Source organism: Henckelia pumila, chromosome 1, assembly GCF_033568475.1.
Source record: "Henckelia pumila isolate YLH828 chromosome 1, ASM3356847v2, whole genome shotgun sequence".
Classification (NCBI taxonomy): Eukaryota; Viridiplantae; Streptophyta; class Magnoliopsida; order Lamiales; family Gesneriaceae; genus Henckelia; species Henckelia pumila.
Window position 1 is genome coordinate 82,734,642 of NC_133120.1, and position 12,450 is coordinate 82,747,091.

Consider the following 12,450-nt stretch of genomic DNA (forward strand, 5'->3'; position numbering starts at 1 on the left):
CTTCTCGCCCGTTTGGACTTTTAGTACCTGCAAAAAGTGAAGAACTTTTGGTACCCATATCTAGTAGGGTCCAGGTCGGATTAGCCCTTTCGGGACCCACACCTGGAACACCCTTACAGGTTTGCCCGTGTGTGTGTCCAGAAATCTGTGCGGTCGATAAGCAGTAAATGTGTGTGGTTGTGAGGTTGCTGTGTGCTGCTTGCCTTTTTGATCATTATCAGTTAGCCTGTACCTCTTTTGAACTGGCCTGCAATTAAAGTACTGGTAAGGCTTCTCCTTTGACCATCTTCTCTTAGAGTAGTTAGACTCATTCCATGACCTTTTGAAATTAGATTGGATTCCCTTTCTTCTTTCATTAGGTTTTGGTTTAATCCAAGTTCCTCTTTGATTAGAGATCTGGGGATCCACATATCCCAGCCCTCTATGCTTAGAGCTTCGTTCGTTAGATACTTTCTGATTTTTGTCAAAGCTGCACTCATCATGTTCATATATCGTGCTGGACCTGACAAATCTTATTTTGTTAAGATTGCCTTTGTCCAGGCTTGACTGAATACAAGATTCCATAGACTGTTCATTTGTTCCAAACCCTAGACCGGTTTTGTCATGTGCCGGTCTTTGGATTTCTTGAATCTTGTCAATGGTTACAGAAGATTTATTCCAAGCCTTAATTGTTTCAAGTAGTTTTTTGTTCTCAGTCAAGGTTGCTTGGAACACTCTTTTCAAGGTGTCATTCTCAGTAGCCAGCAGACTTAGCTTGACCTTAAGACCATCAAGCTCTTTTCGCTGCATGCAGCTTGATTCGCTTGACTTATCTTTTAGGTCAGCTCTTTCTGCCTTTACCTCCTCGAATTCCTTGGATAATGCTTTGTATTCATTAGCCATTTCGTGTAAAGCAGTAACTAGATCACTGTGAGTAAATTCAGGTGAACCAAAGTCAAATACCTCCTCAGCTTCTTCTTCGATGTCAGCCATAAGGCATTCCACCTTTTCATCATCGGTGTCATCTGAAGAGCTTCCGGTATTGGGGTTGTCAGAGTCAGACTCAGCCCACTTGCTTTTGCTTTCGTCTGCTACTAGAACCCTTTGGTCTCTTCCTTTTCTAAACGTCCTCTTGTCCTCCTTGCCCCTTCTTCTTTCGAAGAATTGCTTCTGATCATTGCTCTTAGGCTTGGTGCAATCTGCAATGAAGTGGCCTGGCTTGCCACAGTTAAAACAAGTAGGACCATCGTCTGTATGGTCCGATTTATGATAATTTTTAAATTTAGAATTGTTTTTACGCATAAATCTACCAAATTTCTTGACAAAGAGTGTCATGGCTTCGTTGCTGATTTGCTCAGCTGATCTCTTTGGAGCTTCCTCGGCCGGTGGACGTATCACCGTTGAGGTTAAGGCCTTGGTTGGTTGAGAGGTAGATGGTTCATCTTCTGTCCTCATGTTGAGCTCGAACTCGTAGGCTTTGAGATCTGCAAAGAGATCATGCAGTTCAACCTTGCTTAAGTCTTTTGACTCCCTCATGGCCACTGTCTTGATCTCCCATTCTTTGGGCAAAGCTCTCATAACCTTCACAGCAATTTCATGGTTAGTATAAGTTTTTCCTAAAGCAATAAGATCACAAATGATACTACTGAACCGTTCATCAAATTCAGCCATGGTTTCCCCTGGCTTCATTTTGGCATTGTCATATTTTTGAATGGCCATGGTGAGCTTGTTTTCCTTGGTCTGGTCATTTCCTTCACACAGCTGAGTGAGCTTCTCCCAAATCTCCTTTGCTGTGGAGCATGACTTGATTTTGCTGAACATGTTCTTGTCCAGTGTTTTGTATAGGATGTCCCGGGCCACATTGTCAAGATTGGCCTTCTTTTTGTCCTCAGTAGTCCACTCAGCTCTTGGTTTCTCAATCATTTGTCCTGCACCATCGGTTAGAGCTGGGTTGACCTTCATGATTTTGATAGGACCGTCTGTTATGACATATAGCATGTCATCGTCCTGTGCTGCAAGATGTGCCTGCATGCGAATTTTTCAGTCATCATAATCTTCTTTAGAAAACATAGGAATTTTGTTGAAAGAAGTCATGATTTTAAAACTTTAGATCAGCAGTTGAGAAAGGAACCCGCTCTGATACCACTTGTTGGGATCGGTTCAGAGGGTAGAGGGGGGGTGAATACACTCTGAAATTTATTTTCTTTCTTTTCAAAATGATCAAGTGAAGTTTAGTTCACTTAATCTGTTTTCTTAACTTCTAAAACGGTTTGAACAACTTAAATAGTGCGAAAATAGTTCAGAGGTTTTAGTGATGCAAAGACAAGTTATAACACGATGTATAACAATATATAAGATAAATATGCAGTAAATACTAAGGCACGATTTATGGAAGTTCGAAGGCTTAATCCTTCTACGTCTCCCCTTCTTCCACTTAGGAAGGAATTCACTAGAAGACTTTGGTTATTACAACGTCTTGCAATACACCCACTTCAGACTTAGGACTTATCCAATGCCTAATCCGAAACTCCTAGATTTACACAGATAAGATTCTCAGTTCTTATCAGACTGGTGGAAGCTTTCAGAGTAGCTTCAAGTCTCTTCAATAATGAATATAGTCCGGTTGAGCTTCTCAAACTGCAGAGCGGTCGAGAGGCTTGGAAACCCTAGGATGATCCTTGAAGATCAGATATGCAAACTGTAGGCGAGGGTTTATTTGAGCAGCAAGTGAATGATCTTGTAAGTGTGCTCAAGTATTGCTTCAGTATATCAGATGAGGACTTTTGATAGTATTCAAGTGATTGAGTTGATTGAGATTTTTCGTGTTGCTTGTCTTCTTCTTCTCACTTCTTGAGCAATCTTCCCTTTATATAGGTCAATCAACAACGTCTTTATTTTTGAACGTTCTGATGCTGCATTGAATGCACATTGAATGCTTCATAAATGCATTGATGATTCTGCATGAAGATCGTACACTTTTTTAAATGCAGACAACTTCCAGGGTCCAAAACTGGTATAAACGGTCGAATGCTTTATCTGTAGCCATTCTGCGTTTTTGCCATTTTAGTGCAACCTGTTGTCTCGATGCAAGAGTCAACAGATCTTCTGATACGCCGGTTCTTCTTTTGATAAAAGATCTTGCAATGAACGTCTTGTCTCAAGTATTTGTCTTGAGATATCTTGATAAGCAGTTGGCATTCTACCGGTAGATAGATTTATCCTCTGCTGGTTTGAATAACCAGTCGATAGGCTTGTGACTGCAACCGGTCGAGAGACAAAGGCGGTTGACAAGCTTCCGGTAGATCACTTGAAGGGTTTAGACGGTTGCGGTAGGAGTTGTAGTAGATTCCTGAAATACAAAAGATTGGCAGCACATTCCTATACAATGAGTTGTTGTTTGTTATCACCAAAATGTCGGATTCAACAGACCCCAATCTGAATCCATTGGAAAACGACCATCACAAACCCGGCTAACCCGATCAACCTAAATCAACCCGAAAAAACCCGACTTGAATTTGTTTTTTAACAAATAATTAAATACACATAATAATAAACAATATATTTTAATTTAAATATATAATAAGAAAATCTCACTTATATATGTTTTAAATTTTAAAATTTAATTACAAAAAGTTAAAATATATACTTACCACACAAAATAAAAAATTATTTATAAAAAAAATCAGAATTTTAAAAAATAATTATTACATGATTCGATGATGCATATAATATATAATATTTTTTTTCAAACATACCATATAAAAAAATGTATTCGATATTTTTAATTATATATTTAAAAACATTCAACCGAAACCCGATTAATTTTTGGTCTAATTTCTGATCCAATCCGATCTGATAAATCTGATCTGAACCCGAAAACCCAAACTCTAATCAGATATATTTTGGATCGACTGGGGTTGAGTTCAATTTTGAAACTCCTAAAATTGGAGATGAGTAAAAAAATATTTTCATTAAAACTATTTTTAAAGGAAGACAAACGTCAATTGTATGAAAATATGCAAATTTTTTAAAAGTTGTGATGTAGTTTCTTAATTAATTTAATCATAGTTTCTAACCCTCTACGTAACAGGTATTACGTCGACACCGTGGATCATGAGTTCGTCACGTTCTTCTATAATAATAATTAGTAATAGTGTTTGAAGAAGAATTACAGCGAAAAGCGAAAATTCCTCGATTGTTTTTTTTTTTTTAACGAAATTATGACAATTAACGACATGTGTGTTTTGCACTTGCAAACAAGGGCTATCTTAAACTCCTTATGAGAGTGTTAAGTGGGCCCTGTTTATCTAATAAGCAAGGTAATGCTACGTGTGTACATAGAGTCTTAAACGTTGGATTATACATGATACTAGTAACAATTACGAATAAACATTTGATCCTCGGACGCAATTAATGCATGTAATTATTAATTAATTATACATATTATTATTATTATTATTTTACGAAAGCAACATGATAATCTGGTAAGCTAGCATTCAAGTACGGATAGAGATAGATTTAAAGAAATCCCGGAATTTCGGAGTCGTAGCCCATTCAAACACAAAATCTTATATAAGTCTCGATCGATCTCGTTTCCTGTACGAATTCTAATTACTTGTATGAAAGAAAGATGAATGATTCGACTCCAACAAGGAGTACTCTCATGCATGCAGCTATAAAATCACTCGATCGTCCCATCTTTGAAAGTAATTGAATGTACGTAATTATATCTTCAGAAATATGTCTGCTTCTTTGAGAATTAATATCCCTCACAAACTGCACATCTACGCCGCTTTCACTTTGGCCATCTTTCTTCTTATTCTCGCCGACAGCAGCTTCGTATTCAATTTCTCCTTGGGTTTCGGTAATTTCCTTAATAGGAACAAACTATATCTCGATCAGTTCAAGATCCAACAAGAACAATTAGCTGCAGCGCCTGATATTCATAAAGGAACCTCGCCGCCTCCTGCTGCTCCTCCTCCTCCTCATGTTGTTCATGCTAAAAAAGTCAGAAACAAGAACAATATTAAGCCCGAGGTTTTAGCCTTGTTTAACTCAACCGACTTGTCGAGAAGATTTGATTCAAGAGTTGAGGAATTTTTCGGATCAAACCAATGCCGAGTCCAGTTTTTCATGACATGGTTTGCGCCCGTGGAGTCCTTTGGCGAAAGGGAGTTTTTCGGGATGGAGAGCTTGTTCCATACAAATCCAAGAAGCTGTTTGGTTATGGTTTCCAAGACCATGGATTCAAGAAAAGGGTACGAAAAGTTGGAGCCTTTGATTACTCGCGGTTATCGCATTCGACCAATCACTCCCGACTTGTGGGATTTGTTGAAGAATACTTCAGGCGAAACTTGGTTGAAAGATATCAAGAACGGCACCAGGGATCCAGGAGCCATCCCACTCCCGCAAAATCTATCGAATTTGATCAGGCTTGCTGTGGTGTACAGATACGGGGGAGTGTACTTGGACACAGATTTCATTGTTTTGAAGGATTTTTCGGGTTTAAGGAACTCCATCGGGGCACAAAGTGTTGATGCCAATGGAAACTGGTCGAGATTGAACAATGCACTTCTTGCTTTTGACAAGAAACATCCGCTTGTTTACAGATTTATAGAGGAATTTGCCACAACTTTCAATGGGAATAAATGGGGTCACAATGGGCCTTATTTAGTCTCCAGGGTAGTCAATAGTAGTACCTTGGGGGGAGAGATTCGAGATTTTAACTTCACGGTGATGGGTACTAGTGCTTTCTACCCGGTGGACTGGATCAGGATCCGCACGTTTTTCGCCCGGCCCAATGGCACGGACGGCGAAAAGTGGGTCGAATCTACGGTGAATCAACTACACCAGTCGACTTATGCAATGCATTTGTGGAACAGCCAGAGTAAGAAGTTTCTTATTGAAGAAGGAAGTGTAATAAGGAGATTGATATCCCAACATTGTGTTATTTGCAAATTATAGCTGGTTTGAGTACTGGTGCGACAATGTATGATACTAGGAGAAATATGCACACTGCCGAAGGGTGGATTTTATGACACTTATTTTTATTCAAGAAACTTTTTTTTTTTTTTTTTTTTTTTTTAAGGTTGGATGTAAGCAAGGATTCATTTGTGGACAACAATATTATACGTACCATGATCTTCTATACCCGAACATCTTATAATTTCATTATAACACAAAAACTTTCATGAAACTGATTATATGATCAATTTTGTAAGGCAGATATCTTACATAATCTCCATATGAAAATGTATTTATTACTTTTTATGTGAAGAGTGTTATTTTTCAAGTTCGACCATCTTACAAATATAAATTCGTAAAAACATGTAAGGAGGAGACGCACTCTTACGTTATTTTCATCCACACACGTATCTACATACAAAACAACTTTAATCCATATGACAAATTAAAATTTAACCAATATGTTAATTATTTTTTTCTCATTTTTAACATCTCCTCCTCCTTTAACGTACGGTGCATGAACTTATCATTATTATTGAAAATCCCATGGTGAGAAAACCTGTCTTATTGCACATAATTTCGTGTTGTTTCGTAGATTCCAAAAAAAATAATAAAGATTAAAAAAAATAAAACCCTTGTTAGATCACGTGAATGGATAATTTGGGAGCAATTGAAAATCGAACGCTTTTTCAGTTTTTCCCAAACTGCAGTATTGTTTGGGCGAAAAAAGGAGACCTGGTGAAATAGAGATATTGACCCATAAAGAAATTATTTGGGGCCCGAAAAATAGGAAAAAACGGAGAACGATATTCGTGTTTAAATATAGGATCAATGGATGTAAAGGTTTTGTCAATTGTGTGTGATTTTAGTAGTAAGAACAAAATTGAAATGTAATCTGACCTGTGTGGGGAGCAAGTTTGGGCTCAAGAGTTGAGAGCAACTTCAATTCAGAATCGGACCTGTTCAAATAGATAAAACTGCACTTTATCTTGGGCTTTTGCATTACAACTTATTATGATTAACTTAGCCCATGACTCCAAGCCTGCAACATATCCGATCAATTGAGACGGTGTGTATTTTCAGATTTTATGGAATTACTATTGAAATTATCTGAGTATAAGAAATACACACATTTGTGAAGAAGAATCTAAAATCAATTATTTTTAAAAGTTGTCAAAACTTCAGTAATCATTATTAAAAAAGTGATTATTGGCTTCTAGCTTAGAAATAAATCAGTTATGTGTATTTTTTAAACTCAGATAATTTGTTAGCTTCTATTAATTTTTTTTTTAAATCCAAAAACTAATTATATGATTATTCTGATTCTGCAAAAGTGATTATGGTAATAATTTAATATTATAATAACTTATTTAAAAAACATTAATATCCAGTTATGAGTTTTAGCGTTTCACTTTTTTTTCTTTTTTTTTTTCCAAATACTACTTCTGATTTTTCTTCATTTGTCACAATTTATAAGCTTAATCACTCATATAAAATCATATATATATATATATATATATATATATATATATATATATATTCAAACACATCCTTGCGAGAATGTTTTGCAACAACTTCTGTTTTAAAAAATTATTATAAATCTATAGAATACGAAGAAGTGAGAAAAGCCAAAATTAGTTCTCCGCCACTTTTCATACCTCAATTTTTAAGAGAATTTTCCATTGTCATTCATCGACTGCTTTGATCCCGAGAATTACAAGAAGGGAGCACTGGATGAATATTCGAGGTTACATTTTTCAAATCCATTTGATTGGATTTTTATTTGGTTGATTTCACATTCAAAATTTTATTAAAATATATAGACGAAATAATACGTTCAATATGAATTTCACTTTTCCCGTAAAAAAAAAAAAAATGAATTTCCCTTTAAATATATTGTTCAAATTCATACCTCCAAAAATCAAAATTTTCCATTCAACGGAATCTATTTGTTCCTTTTTTATTGATTGAGCAATTGTCAACTAAAATATACTAAAAATATTATTTTGAGAAAATATTCTGGTGCATGTGCGTGGTTCATACGCACGTGACACCCAAGATGAGAGAGAAACGTGTTCACTTGCCAATGGGAGAAGCAAACGTGCAATCATGTGAATGGTTTGGGCCCACGGCCCACTCCCGCAAAGAGAATCTTGGTCAAAAATTTTCGTTTTAGAAATGACAGCTTGGTAAGCCCACAACTTATTATATTCTTTTTATTAAAAAAAAAAAACAAAAAACTACTTCCTTTAATTTCAAAAATAAATAAAAAAATTAGGTGAGTAAAATTTAAAAATTACGAATATTGAATATTTTAATTAATTATGCCAAGGATCAATATACCTCTCTGTACTCGTGACCATATAATAATCATCGACTATGATATTGTATCACCATGCCATGTAATAATGACGCACCAATGGCAAGCTATTAAAAAGGGAATAAATATTATATCGACTGAATTAATTAACCTATGCTTTGACAAGCAAAGGAATATAATCATCACAATTCAACACACTGCCTTATCTAATATTTTAAAAATTATATAAAAAAAATATACATTAAACAAAAAGGAAAAAAGACAAAGCACACATCACATGTAGGCGAAGTATTGATACCTCCCCCATTATATACTACTACAACTTAAGGAGAGAACAACGATACACATTCATTAGTAAAACTCACTCTCGCTAGATCAAATAATGCAGTTCATCCATATATCAAGAGTGCGATGGCACCGGCGCTTGATGCACCGGCGTCGGCGGCTTGCACTGATAGCACTTGGCGAAGAGGCCAAAAGTATTGATTTGTCTAACAAAATTAGTAACGCTTGCCCATCCTCCGAACCCAAATCCAACAAAAAATACCCAAATTACCACAAAAAAATTCAAAGCATACATAGCTGTCCAACTCGGCAAGAAGAATGGAGGCTTCTCTGCAGCATTCTGCAATAGTGGAACACAAAACAAAAATAAAAATCAAATCTTGATAAAAACCCAATTTAGTTAATGAGTTTTATGCCCGATGGGGAAAAAAAAACCCATTTCATTTCCATGGAAAATGAATCCAATTTTCAAGTAGCAAAGGAGGCAACTAGAAGACAGTAACTAAAGGACATATTGCACATCAAGATTGTCCGTAACTAAATTGAAAGAGACATCCCACCTAGATCCTTATATCTTAGCAAACTTGTCAAATCCAGAGCAATAAATGCCAACTCAGTGTGTTTTTAACATATAAACGTCCTTTTTCCTTAAAATCCTAGTCTCATATTTGGGAATTTTTGGGTAACTATAAAAAAACTGTAAAATTGCCAGTAATATTTACTGCTGGTGTAAAGAGTGGATACCTTACGAGCATCGGCTCTCATGTAAGTGATCATATGCGCTACAGCTGGGATGATGTAGACTGTGAAACTCACTAAAAGTGCACCAACTGCTGAGTTAATTGGGCCAAAAAATGGGAAGATAATGGCGAAGAACCATATCGGTATCACTACTGGCAATCTCACTAGTGCCCTTAAACATATGCTCCTTGTGTCATGCATTCCAATCACCTTCTCCCACACGAAGTAAAGCGGCGTACACGCGAACCCAAATGTAATGAACTGCACTCAGAAACATCTTTTTTTTTTATGAAGACTGCGAAATTCGTCGATAAGTTTCAAAATGTACACGGATTGGAATTTAACCATATACCTGATGAATGAGCATAAGGATAACTGCGGCGTCGCGCCAACCGGTTTTGGGGAGCATTGCGAATGCGTTGGCGTGATTGAGGAGCTGATCACCAAAGGCCCAATAGACACAGGAAGCCGATGGTAAAGTAAGTGTGAAAACATAAAGTGTAGCCATTAAGTATATATACTTGAACTTCCGAGGTTTCCACATTGCGTGCATGATTTCCCTGCAGTAGGGAGCAAAATTTAATCATGTGATTACACCAAGAATCAGTGTTTGTAGCAGAAACTTTTACTAAAACTAGTTAAGTGTAGAAGAAGTGATGATGTTAATGATTTTGTTTGCTTTTTACTGACCCCGAGGGGCCGGCAAAAGCTGCAAAGAGAAGCCGAGATTGAGAAGAAGATAACATTTTCTGACCATGCTGTTTTAAATAATGGAGAGTCCCAACTGATGAGAGAAAAAGAATACATAAACAGTAATATAAAAGAGCTTCTCACACTGTGACAGCATGACCACCAAAAGTGTACAGTATGTTGGTAGCTCCGGTGAAGTAAAGCACCAGCTTTTTTGGACCCGAGTGCTGAACACCTTCAACCTATATATCAAACACTTCCAAATGATTAATCACAATGTTTTCTACACAAAATTTACTTTTTTAACATACTGTAATTTGTAATTTTTTTTTTTCACCTGGCCATGAACGAGGGATGCAATAGTGAGGTACCAAGCTGTATAAGTAGTCATCCCAAGTCCTATAAAGGACCAGATTCGGTAGTTGTGAAAGGAGGGAATGAAAACAGTGGTGGCGCAGCAAGCTCCAAAGATATAAGTCCATGTCCTCTTATCCAGATGATCATTTATGTAGTATATGTTGCTGTAAAATTAAACGTAAAGTTTGTTTTTTTTAGCAAGATTACATCTTTTTGACAACATGTTAAAAGGGGAAAAAAAAGTAGTAGTTTTGATCACCTTGCACAGGCTATGAGTTGGATGACGGATCCGAACAGAAGAAAAGTGCAGTTGAAGGCTAAACCCACAGCTTTCCCGATTGGGCCAAGTAATCCATCCAGCACTTCGTACCACTGGATTTTGGGATATCGATGAATAAAAATTGGATTATATGAATTTGGGGTCATTTCGATGGAGAAATTAGCAAACCTGGATGACATGGTTTTTGAAGTTGACGCCTTCTTTTTCCTTTCTGCTTCGATACTCGATGTATAAAACACTGATAAGATACGCAGTCCAGCTGCCCATAATGCCGTAGAACACTTGAAAAACAATTCCAGAGAGCATTCCAAGTTGAGAAAATGAATACGGTAGAGTCAGCAGCACTTGCGCAACCTGCAGTAAAAATAATTGGCAAGGGGAAGAAAAAAGATCAAATTTTTTTTTTTTTTAAGAAAAGTTGATGGTAAAGAATTTGTTGATACACGTACTTGATTGGAAGCACAACTGAACCAGGCATCCCAGGCGGAGCCACCGTGCCAGAGCATGTTTTTGACGCTGAAAATGGGCTGATCTTCCACTTTCTCCTCCTCCTTGCCGCCGTCTTCATGCTCAGTTTCATTGAAGGTGGAGACAATTGCTTCCTCTGCTTGCTTCTGGGACGACATTTTATTACTTTCTCTGTAAATAGGGACTTGAAAAATCGTGGCAGATCTGAAAAACACGCACAAAAAAAGACACTCAATGAGACAAAAGAGATGCACACCCAAAACCCCCTCCCCAGAAAACGAAAGCCAAGAAAAACTCCCCAGATTCCAAAGCTAGAAAAGGGAGAAAAAGAAAAAAACAATCCGAAACAAACAGAAAGAACAACGACGAAAGGAAAAAAAAACCCCCCCAAATTCACTTTCCGTAATACCTTGGTATCAGACGAGTCTTTTTCTTGAACCCAGATCTTATATATATATATATAGCAAGGAAAAGCACTCCCTTGATTGAACCAAGTCCAAATACGTGACCCCCCCTCAACTCTTTTTCAGCTCAATATGAATGGCAGGAAAAAAGCAGAGAAGGCGAGGTTTCTATGCACTGAAAACAGACAGTTCACGATTTCTTCGCTCCAAGACTTATCATCAGAAAGAGCTAAACATAGAAAGTTAGCAAACAAAAACAAACACTTTCATTTAATGCTATCCCACGATCTATTACAATCTCCCCTAGCTAGCTACGTTGTTAAATTCTCGGGGACAAAACTAAATGCGCTTCGAATACTTTCTGCGACGGCGGCGGCGGCGGCGGCGAGGTAGTCCCTCAAAAAAGAAGCAAAGTTAAGTTCCTTTTTTTTGCTATAGCGCTGCAGAGCAGGGAAAAAAAAAATACAACTGTGGCGCAGTCTAGCAAGTAGCGAGCATGGAAATGGGAAAAAAAGGAGACTTTCTGCTGCTATTAAATATTATTACACGAATTTGAACATTAATTATTTCCGCGTCTACTTATTTTATTTTATTTCTCTTTTCTTTTGCCTTTTTTTTTAAAAAAATAAATAAATAAATAAATTCGTCATGTTCACTCTATTCTACTGATCGTGATCCGATTCTCATGTTTCGTTTGGGCAAAGAGGAATTCGAGATATTTTTGCGTATGACTTGCTTAAGCCTGGTTAATTATAATATTTTATAAAACTCAGAACTTAGAAAAAAAAACTGAGTTGCAATTCAAACGTATATTTGATTAGTTATGATGCAGACAGTTTTCTATTTATATTTTTATTTTTTTATGATTTATATCGAAAAAGATATTCGTTTGCATGAGATAGTCTCTTTGAAGGTTTTATGTTTTTAACTTAATCAGGGGGTTGAGTATAGTTTTGGGTCCA

At 36.7% G+C, this 12,450-nt stretch overlaps 2 protein-coding genes across 2 annotated transcripts; one reads left to right on the top strand and one right to left on the bottom strand.

Annotated features, from left to right (window-relative positions):
- Nucleotides 1-4,719: 4,719 nt before the first annotated feature.
- LOC140866547 (uncharacterized protein At4g19900-like) lies at nt 4,720-5,943 on the top strand. The gene has a single exon (XM_073271566.1). It carries the CDS (start codon nt 4,720-4,722, stop codon nt 5,941-5,943), a length of 1,224 nt encoding a protein of 407 aa, XP_073127667.1.
- Nucleotides 5,944-8,373: 2,430 nt separating this feature from the next.
- Nucleotides 8,374-12,023, bottom strand: LOC140874148 (auxin transporter-like protein 2). The gene is made up of 9 exons (XM_073277432.1): nt 11,494-12,023; nt 11,066-11,288; nt 10,785-10,970; nt 10,596-10,708; nt 10,317-10,500; nt 10,124-10,221; nt 9,642-9,849; nt 9,293-9,550; nt 8,374-8,888 (listed from the first exon to the last, which is right to left on the bottom strand). The coding sequence occupies exons 2-9, from the start codon at nt 11,240-11,242 to the stop codon at nt 8,664-8,666; spliced, it is 1,449 nt and encodes a 482-aa protein (XP_073133533.1). The 5' UTR covers nt 11,243-11,288; nt 11,494-12,023; the 3' UTR covers nt 8,374-8,663.
- Nucleotides 12,024-12,450: the final 427 nt, after the last annotated feature.

What these genes read in the sequence shown, in the direction of transcription:
- LOC140874148 (XM_073277432.1), bottom strand. Translation starts at nt 11,242, where the DNA reads ATGTCGTCCCAGAAGCAAGCAGAGGAAGCAATTGTCTCCACCTTCAAT. An exon ending in CAACTCATAGCCTGTGCAAG is followed by an intron (nt 10,501 to 10,595) that starts GTGATCAAAACT and finishes TTAATTTTACAG; the next exon opens with CAACATATACTACATAAATG. An exon ending in TGAGAGCCGATGCTCGTAAG is followed by an intron (nt 8,889 to 9,292) that starts GTATCCACTCTT and finishes CCACTATTGCAG; the next exon opens with AATGCTGCAGAGAAGCCTCC.
- LOC140866547 (XM_073271566.1), top strand. Translation starts at nt 4,720, where the DNA reads ATGTCTGCTTCTTTGAGAATTAATATCCCTCACAAACTGCACATCTAC.